This window comes from Toxorhynchites rutilus, chromosome 2, assembly GCF_029784135.1.
Source record: "Toxorhynchites rutilus septentrionalis strain SRP chromosome 2, ASM2978413v1, whole genome shotgun sequence".
NCBI lineage: Eukaryota > Metazoa > Arthropoda > Insecta > Diptera > Culicidae > Toxorhynchites > Toxorhynchites rutilus.
In genome coordinates this window covers 131226287-131244068 of record NC_073745.1, presented here as the reverse complement: position 1 = coordinate 131244068, position 17782 = coordinate 131226287, and the positions used below count along the sequence as shown (strand labels likewise).

General features: G+C 34.7%; 2 protein-coding genes across 2 annotated transcripts; both read left to right on the top strand.

Annotated features, from left to right (window-relative positions):
* Window positions 1-1034: 1034 nt before the first annotated feature.
* On the top strand, window positions 1035-1716 carry LOC129768614 (general odorant-binding protein 56d-like). Its single transcript, XM_055770370.1, has 3 exons — window positions 1035-1187; window positions 1251-1367; window positions 1427-1716. The coding sequence occupies exons 1-3, from the start codon at window positions 1134-1136 to the stop codon at window positions 1658-1660; spliced, it is 405 nt and encodes a 134-aa protein (XP_055626345.1). The 5' UTR covers window positions 1035-1133; the 3' UTR covers window positions 1661-1716.
* A 428-nt stretch (window positions 1717-2144) lies between these two features.
* LOC129768613 (general odorant-binding protein 56d-like) lies at window positions 2145-17373 on the top strand. The gene is made up of 4 exons (XM_055770369.1): window positions 2145-2650; window positions 2767-2883; window positions 15347-15454; window positions 15537-17373. The coding sequence occupies exons 1-4, from the start codon at window positions 2591-2593 to the stop codon at window positions 15657-15659; spliced, it is 408 nt and encodes a 135-aa protein (XP_055626344.1). The 5' UTR covers window positions 2145-2590; the 3' UTR covers window positions 15660-17373.
* The last annotated feature ends 409 nt before the right edge of the window (window positions 17374-17782 follow it).

Here is a 17782-nt window from a genome sequence, read left to right as displayed (position 1 = left end):
CAACGCCAGGCCACACACTTCTTTGGTGACGCGCCAGAAGCTCCGGGAGCTCGGATGGGAGATTCTTTTGCATCCGCCGTATAGTCTGGACCTTGCATCAAGTGACTACCACCTGTTTTTGTCCATGGCGAACGAGCTAGGTAGTCAGAAGTTAGCCACAAAAGAGGCCTGTGAAAATTGACTATCCGAGTTTTTTGCCAATAAGGAAACGAGCTTCTATAACAGGGGTATTATTAAGTTGGCATCTCGTTGGGAACAAGTCTTCGAACAAAACGGCGCATATTTGACTTAAAACAGATGATTGTAACTAGTTTTATGAACAAATGAAAATTCAAAAAAAAATACCGCAGGACTTTTTTGACAGCCTAATATTTTTATATCTCAAAACACACTATTGGTTACAATATTACATCTATTGGTTGCAAAGAATCTAATTAAAATAGCAGTTTACTCAAAAATAAAATGTAATCATGACAACAAATAATAAAAACTTGGATCATTTTCATTAGTTCAGTTGAGATGTTTGTGACAATTATTTGAACACATCACTCGAAATACTATGTTGTATCAATAATATTTTAGTGACATGTTCAAAGATGCGCGTATATGACCTTACGTAGGAAGAAGTCGTGATCTTCGGTTCGTACCGGGATTTAACCCAAGGTACACAAAAACATGTAAAATTAATACTAGCACAGAAGTGCTCAAAGTGCAATATTTTCGACGACATTGTCCTCACAAGTTGTCACCATTGTTTTGATGAAGAAACATAAATCAATGATACTTAAATACAGTAGCGCTCTCGTTATGCTAAATGCATCCAAACATAAAACATCGCGATGCCAAAGTTCAATCGCCATATGCTGCATTTTCGAAATGCTTCGGAAATGACAAAATTCGGAAAAAAGTGCCAGTCATCGTGTCACTATAGGGAGAAATTTGGGTCAAAGTCCCGTTATATCGAACTCGGATGCGATATGGGAAAGGAAAACTTTAAAATATCACTGAGATTCTGGGACGTAGGTGTTGCATATGGTGTGGCCTGAGTTCCTTCGGGAGAAAAAGCATAAAACTCCGACCTAAGCATATCAAATCGTTCAGTCTTTTGATAACATTCAAGGTGAGCCGTTGAAATGTTAAAATATACTGTTGTGGTGCTTGTGTTAGCTATTGTCTCGGAACAATGTGTAAGACTTGTGATTGGATGGATTCGAATTAATGGAGTGATAATTTGTTTAAATTACTTATAGATGGCACAAAATTTAATACTAGCCTACAATTCGTGCAGTTCAGAGTTCAATGTGGATATGGAAGCATTCAATGCGCTTAAAAACGGAGATTTTAGCAACAGAACACCATTGATTGAGGTTGGTGGAACGTTCGTTATGTTGAATTATTAGATCTAATGAAGATAATCGTCTTTCAGTGCTTCGGTGATTGTATTGTGAAAAAGGCTGGCTTCATGAGGGAGGATTTGAGTTTTAACAAGGATACGATCGTTAAGTTTGTGGCACGTTTCATCAAACCTGCAGACGCTGGAACTGTTTACGAGAAATGCACGTCCAATGTGACTCCCACACTGTGTGTAACGGCATACGACGTCTACCAGTGTATATACGAGAACACCTATTCCAAATGGGGAACGAGAATTAATTGGTGAATTAGCGATGTATTTATCCCCATCGAAAGTCGTACATTAAAGTTCCATATCATTTACGTTATAATTTGATTCATCTGAGAAAGAAACATGACATAGAGTAGTATGTGATGACATCGGATAGTGTCAGTCTCTTTGACATTTTCCGCAGTGGAAGTGCGATTTGTTAATCGATATTCTTCAAAACTAAAAACCTTGTTTCAGTGGATTCTCTTTCTCCTATCTAGTAATATATTATAAACCTCTCCGACGATCTTCTGACAGAGTTTATTACTCTAAAAAAATGAAAAACTATTCTATCTCAAGAAGATTTTAACACCATCAAAGGGACGAACTCACACACCGATCACAGTGTGAGCAGACACTTCATTAACATATTCCCACGCATTGAATTCAAATGGAAGTAAGATTGGGACGAATCAATCACTGCTTCGCAATTCGACTTGTTTGCAATTTTGTTCAATCGCAATCTCTCGCCGCTGTAAACCGGATCGTGTGCTGATTCCAGAATTCAGGGTTGTACCATCGAGAAAAGGTGCGCAATACGATACCTCTATCGTTCGATGATGCCGTTCGCGTTTATCGAACCACTATCGGGTGCGAGTCTGTGGACCGATAGTAGGGTATTTTATGGCATTCACCCGCAAACCTCGATCGAAGACGGCCCAGTACCGGCGAAAGCCAATCAAACTGAAGGAAAGATAACCCATCAAACAGACCCTGAGAGAAAGAGTCAAGGCCTTGAATGAGAAAGAGAGCAAATAAACAAACTTATATATTCGTTAAATTTTTGAACATAACAGTCTGCGACGAACAGTTGATCGGGGACAAGCTATTGGCCGGTTGTTGGGTGGGTAACCAAGACAAGACAAGACTGTCAATTTCTAGGTCAGTGAGCGACAAAGAGTGAAAGTACAGATAAAACAAGTGAACATGAAGCCACTGTTTGCGTCCGGTGTTGCGTTACTGTTATTGATGTCAGTCCGATTGAACGTGAGTGATTCTTCAAAAAACGCGCGATTAAAACCACGATCCGCTCCAATATTTTGCCGCGCTTGGCTGTGGATGAAATATGATTATTGTGCTTTGCTCTGTCTTATCATTCGTAGCGTGGACAAGACTTCAAAGGCGCCATTGATCAGTGCACAAAGGAGTTCGACATGGATATGGACATTGTGATCTCACTCAAATACGGAGATTTCAGCGAACGCGATCCGCTAATCGAGGTATTAGAATACAATTTGCCGCTGTCATGATTACCCATTAGCCAACCGTGGAAGTGTTCTCATTACCGTGAGCTAGTCATGCAAGCTTTGAAGTAAACAAGTTCCTCAGAGTTCGTTGTTCTGGTAAAAATGTATGTGTTTGGAACTTAGAAACCTGTCGAATGAAGTTCAATGTAGGATACATATAATTATTTGACTAAAAAGATGGATGCAGAGGAGCTAATTAACTGCTCTAAAAAACGGGACCAAGTTCATAATGTTCAATTTCAACATTATGTAATTGTGATTGTAATTTTTTGATGATAATAAGTCTGTTAAAAGCAACTAGCTGACCCGGCAAACTTCGTCCAGCCCAAAATTTGTTTTTTATTATCAATACCTTCAAACATTCACGTTTTCTTACTATGAGCAAGTTCATGGGTCCAATCGCAGAACTGTTTATTGATTGATCTTCTAATCGACCCCATTGAATTTACCTTTTACTATAAAACTCTTAGTATTTCTTACAAAACTCATCATTATAATATCAGATTATTTTCAGACATAATTCTCGTTCAAGATTTTTCAACCACTTGCAAATAACATGTTTCTCCGGTACATGGAATAAATGTTTTATACAGAAAATATGATAGAATAAAAATAGCCCTAAATCGGACAATTCCTTCCTCGAGGTCTGCTCTTATCAACACATCCGGCGAAGATGTGTTGATAAGATATAGGAAGAAGATCCGTCGGAGTGCTACCGCTGAACGGAACATTGCACCGAATAGTATGCATATCGCGCTGGTGTGATCGATGTGCACAGTATCACCCTAATGTCGTCTATAGACGACGCTCGTAGCGAAAGGGTTAACAATGCAAATAAGTCTCATCTTCATTATTGACTAACCCTTGAACCTTAGTATGATCCTGGACAGAAAAGATGACATTATGTATGTCAAGAAGAGAGGACAGTTTTTGGGAAAGCAAGATTCTGAATGGAATCATTACTACATATTAGATTGGGGAAAAAGAAATCCATTATTTTTATTTAATACTAGCTGACCCGGCAAACTTCGTCCCGCTCAAAATTTATATTTTGTTATCAATACCTCCAAACATTCACGTTTTCTTACTTACGATCATGAGTCCAATCGTAGAACTGTTCATTGATTCGTCTTCTAATTGACTCTTTACAATTTACTTTTAATATAAATTTCCTAGGACTTCTATTAAAACTCGTCATCAGGGCCCGAAATCTTCGACGGTGAAAAATGAAGACCGACTCTACTCCCAGTAGCTCCGCTTCGACTAGAGCTGCTTCGGCAGTCACCACAAAAAAAAATTACTTGACTAGAAAATGAATTGACTAGCGTTGACTAGCGAGGATGACTGGTGAACTAGTCCAGTCAGTGGTTATTTTAACTGACTCGACTAATGAATACAAATCTGCCTCTTCATTCAACTGACTTCAATCCACATTTCCATTTCCCCCTGATACTAATTTTGTACCCGCGTACGCACGTCCATATAAAAGGGGAACGAAAACTTGATTCCTGATGCAAAAAAGTAGTTACCCCATCAATGGACGGTTTATTTTCTACCCATCGTGAACTCAAACCAACGAACATCGAGACATTTATCAAGCATACTATAAAGGTCGTCGTGTTAGTATTAGTTAGTATTAGGCGTGCAAAACAGCGCACACACAGCACGCTATTTTATACGTGTGAGTAATTTTCGCGTACGATACAAAAAAACAGGAAGTGGGTTATATCTATGGTATAACCGCAAGGGTGACGTAGGACTATCGTTGATCATTTGTTTGAAGTTGAATCTGAATTCATTCTGAATGAATGAATATTTGGGGGACTTCGAAAACGAGAGCGTTACGTTGGAGGCACAAGGTTTTATGCATCCAATATTGGATACGGAAATACCCTACTGATAGGGAAGAATAATCTTCAGAAGCTATCCTGTTAATTGCGATTGATTGAAAAATCACAAAACCAAATGTATTTGGTCACAGTGTTACATGGATAGAAAACATTCAAATAAACTCTTTCACATGAATGTATTTTTAAATTCCCAGAGGAACTGGCAGATTATTTTCCGGATCTTTCTCGATGCTGAATGGCATCCAAACGGAAGGAATTCCGTGCGTGTATGTGTGTGTGTGTAGCGGCTGCTTCGAGATCTTCCCTGGGAACCGTTTGTGGCATCACTCTCCTCCTGATGGATTCCCTTCTGGCCTAAGGTGCACAAACAGGCTCTTGATGACACCGTTCATCCGCACTTTCATGATCAACGAATAGCTTCACCACAACAGCGACAACATGCTCCAATCGCTGTTCAATTTGAACTGAGTGAATTTCCGAGCGGCGCTCGCTTATATACCGATTGATGATTTCAATAGCCTGTTTTGACAGCAATTTCAAGACTATTGAAACAAGTTTTTGGATCAGAAAGTAACAAGTATAGAACGCGTAGACATTTTATCTTTCGAATGAAGTGTTTATCATACCATTTCGTTCAGTTGTTTAGGAGCTATTAACGCTCAAAATCTCGGTCTCCGGCGTAACGCTTTCGTTTTCGAAACTTTGATTTTACACCCCGGTATAAAAATGAATCAAAATCTAGCTCACCTGTAGCGTTTGTTTTGTTTAGTGAATTCAAACATCGACGCATGCATAAAGATACATGGGAAAGAGGGAGGGAACGAATTCGTTTTGGGGGAAGTCACTTCAAAATGCTATGAGGACAATTTGACTGGGAAGAATGAAATGATATAGTCGAGTCGGTAGAGGGAAATAGCGACTAAACGCCCGACTGACTGTTCAGTCGTTTTGGCGGAGAAACTACGTGAAGAAGTCAAAAGCCACTACTAACTGACTACGGATATAGTCAGTCGGTTAGTCAGCCGACTATCCTAAGTTGACTATGACTATGCTGAGCCCTGCTCGTCATTATAATATCAGATTATTTTCAGACACAATTCTCGTTTAACATTTTTCAATCACTTGCAAATAACATGTTCCTCCGTTACATCAAGTAAATGTTTGATACAGAAAATATGATAGAAACAAGATAGCCCTAAATCGGATAATTCTTCCTTCGAGTTTTGCTCTTATCAACACATTCGGCGATCCATTTTTATTTATATAGATAGAAATATAGGAGTGCGTTTTATCACATTTAAATCCATTTCAACTTTCGAGCAGAAATTTCGTTGGCGCAAATATCAAACGGACTAACAACGCTTGTTACTTTGAAATTATAGAACATATGGGAATTGAATTTTCCGAATTTTTCTCATTTTCTTTCAGAGTTTTCCGAAAATTTACAATTGTCATGTTTGGTTGAAATATTTGTAATATTTTTATGGGACCCCTCTCCATTCCAAAGGAGGGAGGAGTGTCATAGCATCATAAAAACATTTCTCGTACCCAAAAATTCTCACATCCCAAATTTGGCTCTATTTGTTTGATTAGTTTTCGAGTTATACAGATGTTTATGTTTCATTTGTATGGCAGCCCCCTTCCCCTCTAAAACCTCCACATGCCAAATTTGGTTCCGTTTGCTTGATTAATTCTCGAGTTACGCTGAAATTTGTGTTTTATTTGTATGGCAACCCCCCTTAGGGAGGGAGGAGAAGTGTCTATCCAACATAGAAACATTTATTGCATCCTAAAACGTCCACGCGCCGAAATTGGGTTCAATTGTTTGATTAATTCTCGAGTTATACTGAAATTTGTGTTTCATTTGTATAGGAGCTCCCCCTTAGAGAGGGGGAGGTATGTCTTTCCACCATAGAAACATTTATTGCACCCTAAAACATCCACATGCCGAAGTTGGTTCCGTTTGCTTGATTAATTCTTGAGTTATGCTGAAATTTGTGTTTCATTTGTATGTATTGAAACATGGCGAAAGGTCTAATTTCGATTGTCCTGAATGAATCGATTTTTTTGTTTCTATTTTAAAGATTAGCCTAACAGAGGGTTGCAACCCCATAAAATGGAAATGAAGGCCACTAGTCCAAAACGATCATTATAATTGATTATGTATGATATTGATTTGTTGATATTTTGAATGTAAAATAATAACTGTAATGTTTTTCCAACATTGCAGTGCTGGTTTTTGTAATGCAAACATTCGAAATTGCTGGACAAGACCCGAATCAGGACGATAGTTACATCGAATAAGGCCATTGATCTTTTGTTTTTACGTAATAGTTATTTTCAACGATATTGTTTTGAAGACATACTTTGAATGGAAGAAGATTTAAGTTTCAAATAAGGAAAAAATGAATCCATCATTGCACAGCTTTTAAATTGATAATTTTTAAATTATTCTCTAGTTCTTTTCCATAATTTTGTTATCCGTCTAAAGAAAATCTGAATCATTTTCTGCTTCCTTGTATTTCAAGGTGTTTCATATGAAAATTATGCTTCTGACCGACGCTACTGACTAGTTTCTGTTTAAATAATTATATCAAACCTCATGTCCCGTATATCAAATTACACGAGAATGGGAAGGGTTAGAGGATTAAACTTCAGAATCCCATATGGGAGTAACTCGGATTATACTGATCATGAGATGGATAAATTCGGGTTTATTCTGAGATATATAAAATATTATTATTCGTCAAAATTGTAGAAACGATACTTAAAAAATTATTTTAACGTTGACCTATACTAAATACTTCTCACTATTCAAAAGAGTAAGACAGAGCTGAGTACAAGAGTATGCGAGATAACTATTATTAAACTCATGATAGTCATGCTTTATAGAAAGAGGAAATAAAATTACATTCCCATATGTTCAACAACTACATCATTCAAGAGCAACCAAGTATTCCTCCTCATCTTTGAACCAGCGTTTTAATCAGTAAACTAACGCTCCAAGCTGATTCGTGGAATAAGTCCGAATAGTTGGCATTGAAATACCGAATCATCGAGGTATAATCGCAAACTTGTCATTCTAAAACATACGTTCAATTAAATGGAATATTATCTCATACACTGATTAATTACCTACATAACGTTCAAACGTCCGAAATTATGCAACCGACATAACGTTCAAATGCCCGAAATTATGCAACTGACATGTCTCTTATAAACTGGAATGAACTTTTTCACACTTCACGGAGTTTATTTCTACACGCAACTGTCCGTGACAATGATGATAGACACAAAAAGATTAAGTAAAGTGTAAGTGACGTGAAAGCGTTTGTGATAATGATGTTCGTGATCCATAAGAATTAGGCAGACAGACAGACAGACAGAAATCCATTTATATATATATATATATATATATATATATATATATATATATATATATATATATATATATATATATATATATATATATATATATATATATATATATATATATATATATATATATATATATATATATATATATATATATATATATATATATAAATATACATATTTTTTTTTTTTTTTTATCTGTATTATAGTGACTTTCAACTCATTTGGCTGGTTCGTCACTTCTACTTCCATTTTTGGAAGAATGTCGGGAGTGAGAATTGAACTCGTGACCTTTAGCGTGAGAGGCATGGATGTTACCACTACGCCAGATCGCCTCCACATAAATATACATATATTTATATATATGTATATATATATGTATATATATATGTATATATATATATATATATATATATATATATATATATATATATATATATATATATATATATATATATATATATATATATATATAAGTTAAAGACCCGATCCGGGCTTTCGGATTTAAAGAGTACTCTACTCTACGACATTAGGACTAAGACTAATTTATTTACAGATTTGCTACAACGTTCAACCTTTTCTTCTCTTGCCACGCCAACATGCTTATCTCCGTCTCCTCCGTTGTTGTGGTATTGCGCTTCTGTTTGTGTTCCTCCAGTTTCCATCTTCATCGGTTTGTTTAGGATTCCTGCATTCTCGCTTTCGTCGTGGGAGTCCTTATCGCTGCTGCTTAGATTGTTGTTGGCTATTTGCAATCATTGGCCTATCTCATGATCCTTGTCATGAATGCGTTGAGAGCATGCATCTTCTAATGTTCCCATTCTTTGTTAACAGCCAGTTGCAAAGATGTTTCCTTAACTTCTCCCTTCTCCGAGTCTGAAACGTCTCGTTTCAGTAGGGTTTTGACTGCGTTTTCATCATTTTTTGACTGCGAAGTGTTATGCCTCTTTAATACAAACAAGTTCAAGTCGGACTCAATATAAATCCATGGCAGAATGTCCGGTACAATCATCAGCTCGTGTAGAGTAGTCCTGAGCGGTACAATCATCGGCTCTAGTTGATGAGTTAGGGAAACACTCGTTCTTGGTGAAATCTTCAAGACGGTTCTTATCGGATATGCGGCTACACTTCTTAGTGGGAAAATTCGTCCGGTTTTGTTGATGATGTCGATGGTGGCGGGCATTTTTAGTGTTGTGTTTCTCACTTGTAAAGGTTTAACAAAAAATATATAATAACTCGTACTATCTAATTGTAGAATCGATACAATGCGAAAAATTTCCATATGATCGTGAAATGCTGATGGATTTAGATTTGAGAACTCATAGATTTGATCTAAATTTGTTAGAAAAAAAAATTTTTTTTTACTTTACTTGTTACGAAATTCAGTTTTTTTATGGGAAAAATTGTCAGGTAAATCGAAGTTTAACTAATTATATGTTTGGAAGATATGCTGTACGACTCTAGGAATACTCAATTGAAAATAATTTAAATAATTCAGTCAAATTTAATAATTCAAATTCGGCAAAAAATCAGCCCTTTTTCTGCTTCTTTTTTTGTTTCATGCTTATAGGAATAATTTTAAACCTAACTTACTCATTGTTTTTCAGAAGACTACTTTCAGTCTGTTAGACTATTTATGATTTCGCTAAAATTATTGTTATCTAGATGTTTTATTATTTCTTCAGTTTATGATCTTATACAATTCGGTGATTTTGATCTTGTTCTATTTTTGGCAATAGAATGTGAATTGAAACATGAATGTTTTTTTTTTAATTTGCCGTTCTATTTTTATTTTATAAGGTACTAGAAGAGTTTTTTTAGTCGATTTTAGGGCACATTTTATTGACTTATATCACTGGGGCTTTTTTATGATTAGTAGACCAGAATTTCTACTAGAATCATTGGATTGTATGGATATAGTTGATAGAAGCGGGCAGAAAGAATTTTAGAATTTCCTGGAAAGGGAAAGAATATGATTATTGTTATGGTAGAAGTAATGTTTGGTTCATTTAACATTTTAGATGTGTTCGGTTCGCATTTATTGTGATGGTTGTTTTACTTTGAGATTTGTCTTATTTTACCACAACATTCATATCGCATTCGTTTCGATATCAAAATAATTTTGCCAAGTTGAATGATTTTTCTTCACTATCCTTGATATCGTAAGGAGCTTCTAGACGCTTGAAATCTGGGGGAGATAATATTTTATTATTATGTAATATAGATGATTTTAAAAACATTTCATTAGTTGTCAAGTTTCCGAATTTGTGTCTGTAGCAACGAGATATTTTGTTGCTTGTTGAGCGGAACCTTTCAACGGTTCCATCGCTTCCGTTGTTTTTATCAAGTTTATGTGAGGGTTGCTGAGTTCTGGTTTTCGTATAAGTAAAATTTTCGATAATTTCTGCGTGATTTTGATTGATTCCCGTTTGTACTGTTCTATTTATTCGCTCTTTCCTATAATTATGCTCTTGTTTGTTTTGGAGATTTGTTCGATTGCTTGAATACATTTTGTTGTGTAAGTCAGTTTCTAGAATAACTGGATTACTACTCGGGTTGAATAATGAAACATTTTTCGTATTAATTATGCTTGGATCGATTTGAACATTGTGATCAGTATAAGAATTTTGTGTTTTGTTCGATATTAGTGTTTTTCCGCCATGAATATTATTGATCTGAAAGTTCGTTTCAGTTCCGTTAAAAGTTTTTCTGTTCATAGGAATTCTCAAACTTCCTATTAGTAGCTCGTTGGATACGGTATCGATGATAGCGCCCAATGATTTTAAAGATTCGTATCCGATTAGACCATCAAAAAATTTATGAAATTGAAATAAAAGAAATTTCTGCCTTGGTAATGATTTATAGTTGAAGAAAATATTGAGCTCACTAAATTTGTCTATATTATGCGATCCGGAAATGTTTTTAATTAGATGAGGTACGCAATTAATTTTCATTGTGGGGTGAATATGCTCTGGTGAAATATAATTTTTATTAGAGCCAGTGTCGACAAGAAATTTTAGATTTCCAATTTGTGTTTTAATATTCAGATATGGGAGAAAACTGTTTTCTTTATCATATGAAAGAGGTCTGAATCCCTCTGAAAATTTTAGATTTTGCTCTGAGAAATTATGGTTTTGTTTGAGGCCAGATGAAATATATTTGTGGTTGGGGTATGAATCCCACTGAAAATTTAGGTTATCCCTTAATTCAGGAGTGTTTTGAGTAATAGCGGATTTATTTAATGAATACTCGTTATAGTTAATGGCATTACTGTCAGGAGATACTTTACCTACGTGTTCCCTATTCTGGATCTCTTCTTGGTAATGAATTCGATTGTTTTGAAAAGGTTGGAAATTGGGGGTAGAACGTTGATTATAATTTGTTTTTGTGGGTTGTTTTTGATTAATGAATCGCGAAGAACCTAACTGATTAGTATTAATCAATGAAGGCCGATTTTGTTTGTGATCTGTTCTGAAAGGTTTTTTGTGCATGAAATATGATTGCTGCTGTGATTGTTCTCTAAATGAATTGTTTTTCGTAAAAGGGACCATTCTTTGTGGAAAACTTTCATGTCGTCTTTGTATGGCGTTGTATTGATCTAAAGCACTTTCGTAGGCTTTTAAAAGACTATCAGGTCGATAAATGCGAGTTAATGACGATAAATTCGCATGTAAGCCATCTATGAAAGCATTTGTAATCATGCTCTCGTATGTTTTTATAAGAACTACAGCGCATACTTTTGTCTCGTCGTTCAACAAAATTTTCGCCTTTATATCAGCTAATAAGTTTCGGCACTCTTCATAATACGAAGTTAAATCTTTTGAACCTTGTTTCAAGTAAGGGATACTTGTACAAAGTGTGGAAAGATCTCTTTTGTCGCCAAAAGAATCTTTTAAAGCAGATTTAATTGCCGACCAGTCTAATTTTGTATGACTATTTACAAGAGCGTCATTAGCTTTATCTATAATTTTGTCTCTGATGATGCTCACCCACAAAGGCATTACATCATTAATCAATTGTTCATTGTTAATTATGTTCTTGATGAATTGGATTTTTTGATCCACCGATTCTAGCCATGAAACTAGCATTTTCGGCTCTCCCGTGAAATTTGGGATCATTTTAATAGGATCAGGGATCCTTAATTTATCAAAGTTATTAACCGCGTTCTGGGAGTGATTACCCACTAATGGTAATTCCAAATTCGAAAGTCGCATATGCTGTTTTTCAAGCAAAAGGATTATTTCCTTTATTTGTTTTTGGATTGATTCCATCATTTTGCGAGTAATCATCCGTTTATTAAGCTAGTTCTATTTGTATAAAAAAAGCATAAAACTTTAAGACTGAATACGCAATAAATGCGGTAAATTGGATCACGTTTTTATTGGTCTTAGTAGTAAATAGTAGAAATATATAAAATATTACTTACTTGGTGCTCCGGCGAATTCGAAAGATGTGTTTTCCTCACTATATCACACTCGTTTTACACGTTTAATGTTTAACACACACCACAGTTCAATCAGTTCTTAAAGTTCATCGGTATTCCCCCGATAAAAAAAAACACGACATTAGGACTAAGACTAATTTATTTACAGATTTGCTACAACGTTCAACCTTTTCTTCTCTTGCCACGCCAACATGCTTATCTCCGTCTCCCCCGTTGTTGTGGTATTGCGCTTCTGTTTGTGTTCCTCCAGTTTCCATCTTCATCGGTTTGTTTAGGATTCCTGCATTCTCGCTTTCCTCGTGGGAGTCCTTATCGCTGCTGCTTAGATTGTTGTTGGCTATTTGCAATCTTTGGCCTATCTCATGATCCTTGTCATGAATGCGTTGAGAGCATGCATCTTCTAATGTTCCCATTCTTTGTTAACAGCCAGTTGCACAGATGTTTCCTTAACATATATCTACCCCTTAACATATATATATATATATATATATATATATATATATATATATATATATATATATATATATATATATATATATATATATATATATATATATATATATATATATATATATATATATATATATATATATATATATATATATATATATATATATATATATATATATATATATATATATATATATATATATATATATAAATTGACGGATCGCCATGAGTTGAGGGTCAAAGAACGAATTGTAGGGCAGTTAGAAAGCTTCAATTTGGTTGATAGAAATAATTATGTTTATTATGAGTCTTTGGAGGAAAATTAGTAATAACACTTGTAGGACCTTCAACTTCTAAGCTTTTCACCTCCAAAATGTTATTTAATACACTAATTCAGATGTTTCACAAATATATCCTGCACTAGTTTTTTTCATTTTCCAAATGGAAGTAACAGAATCATCGTTGTTGCGTACTTTTTGAAGCAGAGCCAGTTTAAGCCAACACAGCCCGAAACTAAAAATAAGTTCAATAACATTGTTGAAATTCGAACATATGCGTAGAAGGATTTTTTTCAACAAAAAGCTTTTCTATTACATTCAGAAAGATTCCGGATATATGTTATTTTTTAAGTGAAAAAGGTGTTTTCTAACTTAAGGGGGGATCCCTGTCTGAAGGGTCGAAAAATTCATTTTCGTATTTTTTCTCGGATGTAAGGAATAAAGTGAAGTGTACGGGTATTTTGTTTAATTATTATTGTTATTGTTATTGTTTAAGGCTTATTTGAAGATCTATTTCACATTTTTTGAGTAATAATTATTATTACGCTATTGGCAACTGGGTGCGTCTATACTCTGAAGCAACGGGGTATCGCAGAACGAATTCCAATTTATATTTTGAAACTTTAGGACAATACCAAAAGCGTTACATACTGGTTTTTAAAATTAGAAAAATTTCCAAAGTGGTCAATTTTGTTAAAAATTATGTTAATTGAGTTAAAAATGAGTTATTTTCATGAAAAATCGTTGTTTAGACGCTCATAAAAAATGGAAAAACGAGATATCATGAACGGCTATGTAACGCTTCAGATAATTCTTTTTTACATGCTGAAAAAACATTACAGCCGAATCGGTTGAATTGATCCGATATCGATATCGATATCATCAGTTGAAAAAACATGGTTTCGAGAAAAACGCATTTAAAAATCCATCTAGCAATACTATATCCTTTGAAGCGACTTCATGCTTTTGGATGTAATTTTCCAACAAAATCAAATATCGAAAAAATAATTTTAGGACATCATTTCTGAGGGCATAAGCTTTCCAAAAATGCAAAAAAACAAAAATTCGGTTTTCTCGACCTTCCTGACCGGTGTCCCCCCTCGAAAAACATATGTATATAAAACAAATAAAAAAATATTTTGACTCGACTATATACAGTGAAAAGAAATTGGAGACTGTATATAATATAATCGAGTCCGTCCTGTACTTGGTTTTAAATTTTGCAAAAAAAAAACAAAGAAATACAACAGTCAGACTGAAAAAAAGCTACATTATTGTACATCATAAGGCAATGCACTTTATATTCAAATGTGATGGACGAACTCCACGAAGAATCATGTTATAAAGCCCACAATGGATGGCAATTGTGTGCGTTTTTTTCTTTCATTCTTACGTTGCTATTGAAGATGATTATGGGTATGACATAGCGCTATTTGTTAAAGACAATAACGCATTGAAGATACACGGACCATTGTAGAACATGATAATCTGTAAAAACATGTTTCCTTAATACTATAATTGATAAAGTAGGAAACCGATTACTACTCGCAGTCGACTAAAAGTTTGAAAGGGTGAAAATCGTACTATTGATGAATATGATTGGGGGTTTCCTAATGTGTAAAATTCAATAAACTTTCATATATAACACATAGTTTACTTAACACTTGTACTATTCTGTCCCATAGAATAATATGATTTAGACTGTGAATGTAAGTCATTTTGTTATACCGCGAGTCATCCGTGTATTAGATTACATTATTCTATTCAAAATAGTAAGTAATAATTCGCTGGATGACTGAATAACATACATATTACTAGATATTTGCACCGACCACGGACGAATAACTGGTCTCAACGAGCGAGTGTCATCTATTTCAATCAGAGCAGCTTCCTCCGTCGCAATTATCAGAAGTTTTAAGCAGAATGTTTATCGTATGCTGTCACGTATGAATGCAAACGATTTCCCACCGCTGGCTAACTAACAACATGTACTCCATAGCTTAACTTTCTTATTCACTACATTTCATTTTTTTCCGCAGTGTTTCACTGAGTGCTTGATGAAACGATCGGGATTCATGTTCGATGACTTCACGTACAACAAAACACTAATAATCGGATTCGCCGGACGATATCTGGAACCAGAGGGGGTATGACACTTCCATTTACCTTGGTGAAATCGGTGCCAACTCATAGTGTTGTTTGTTTGTTGTGTTTTTTTAACGATTTTAGGCCCAAAACGTGTATGATAATTGCGTGGACAGATTTGGATCCACCGTATGTGTAACCGGATTCGAAATGTACCAGTGTATACACGAAACCGCCGTTTCGGAGTGGGTGGAGAACAATTTCTAACCAAAGTTACATCGCGCTGTTGACCCGTTTTTGGAAACCAAACGATTGCTTTGCTTACGTTTTCATTAAGCAATATTGTAATTTTACTCTAGATGTAAGCCTTATGACTCATCAAATCCCTTGTTCATTCTGACAAATTTGTCATTTATTTATCTATTTATTCATATCTAATTTATATTATTTATTCTTTTATTTATATAAACTTCATACATTTGAAATGTAATTTATTTGATGAACATATGTCATATTTTACACATAGTGTAACTACCATTTAACTGTCGCTCTAGGTAAGAAACAATGTTTGAAGCTTTAATAGAATAAACGTCTTTAAAACAACAGCTACGAGAACTGAATTACATTGCGTCATTTTAACTGATTAACAGGCGACTATAATATTTTTAAAAAAAGAAGACTAGTTCATTGGATTTAGTTTTATATGTCGATTATCTAAATCTGAATCGGTGAAGAAACATGATTTTTCGAACGGTTAACTTTGAAAATCAAGACTCAAAAACGAAAAAAAATACATCTCTGATTTTTTGGATATGTTATGTAAAAAAAACTCAGCTTTCTAGAAAACATGCATAAAATATAGCGCCCTTGGTCCCGAGACCATGGAAACAGTAAAAAAAACAAATACAATCAATCATTAGAAACATTAGAGGCGAATGAACTGCAAAGTTTAAAGCCTCATTAAAAACAAAGAGTGAAGTGAATAATTACAAATACAAAATCCAACTTTTTTGCAAGTGCAATATTTTTCAAGAAAGACTAATTGATTGGCTTTAATTTGATATGTCGATCATCTGAATCGATTCAGTAGTTCAAAAGTTATGAATTTAAAAAAAAGTCATTTTCTGAAAAAAAAACGGGAGAGATTTGATTTTTCGGTCACTCTAAAATGGAAATTGACACTCAAAGAAAAAAAAAATAAAAAATAAGGATCTAATACTTTGCGATAAGGAACAAAACTACAACTTTTCACAAAAGTCTGAATATCGGTTTGACATGGAATGGCTGTATATTTACCAAATACTTTTTCAACAGACCTCTTAGAGTCACTCAATTTATTTGGGCTTCTAGAGATGCGATAGATGATGAAAAGATGATGATGATGATGGCCCACCTCATACCCCTACAAAGGTTTGAGCAGGGCGATTTATCTTATAGATAATATTTATTGTCAAACATATCAAGAAGCCAGTATTATAAAAACAAAAACAAAAACAAAGCGAACTGGCTCTGTTGCAGGCATAAATATCTATCAATAGAATATTAAAAAATAGGCATGAACTGCAAAAAAATAAACAATGTTCCTATCTATATTGACATTGACATAGTCATATTCTCAACTTCAGGCCCAAAGTTTTTCCAAGGCATGTCAAGAAAATTTCCTACCCGGGAAGATCCTTGACTGATTGGGAATTGAACCCAACTAACAACAACTAACAACCAAAAGTTTCAACTTAGTACATAAAAGAGATCTGCTACAATCAGAAATAATCGATACCACCATCTGATGAAAGATAGTTTACGACAATTCTGAATGAGCTATCCCTATTCCAGTTTCCACTTCAGACCCTACATAAAATTTCATTGTGTGTCAGTTTTCTGCCAGTGTTCATTATTAACATTGGTCCAATCCCACCAAACGCGCGCGACGCTCAAACTTTCGTAGACAACGCTCGTTTTTCTTTTTTTTTAATGATCTACAATACAATAAAAAAAAATCATCATCATCAGTACGAACATGACAGTTTGAGATACCAGATACCATTTCCCGTAGTCAAATTACAGGTGGATGGAATCGGTTAACCGAAGAGATACTTAAGTAAAAATAAAATCGCCATCTTTCCTACTTCTCTCTCTTCATTCCATCTCCCGTAGTCAAATTACAGGTGGATGGAATCGGTTAACCGAAGAGATACTTAAGTAAAATAGAGATATCGGTCGAAATGTTTAAATGATGTAAAATTATTATCTTCGTTTATGAAACTATAATCTTTTTATAATCTTTATTGTTTTGGTTATTGGCTCTGGGATTTTCCACCAAATTCTGATGAACTGTTTCTCACCAAACAAAATACAAAATAGGCAAGGACTGCCGACGGCTAACGACTCGC

Coding starts and splice junctions, on each gene's coding strand:
- LOC129768614 (XM_055770370.1), top strand. CDS start 1,134: ATGTTAAAATATACTGTTGTGGTGCTTGTGTTAGCTATTGTCTCGGAA. Junction 1,188..1,250: donor CTATTGTCTCGGAACAATGT/GTAAGACTTGTG, acceptor AATTACTTATAG/ATGGCACAAAATTTAATACT. Junction 1,368..1,426: donor ACAGAACACCATTGATTGAG/GTTGGTGGAACG, acceptor ATCGTCTTTCAG/TGCTTCGGTGATTGTATTGT.
- LOC129768613 (XM_055770369.1), top strand. CDS start 2,591: ATGAAGCCACTGTTTGCGTCCGGTGTTGCGTTACTGTTATTGATGTCA. Junction 2,651..2,766: donor TGATGTCAGTCCGATTGAAC/GTGAGTGATTCT, acceptor TATCATTCGTAG/CGTGGACAAGACTTCAAAGG. Junction 2,884..15,346: donor AACGCGATCCGCTAATCGAG/GTATTAGAATAC, acceptor TTTTTTCCGCAG/TGTTTCACTGAGTGCTTGAT.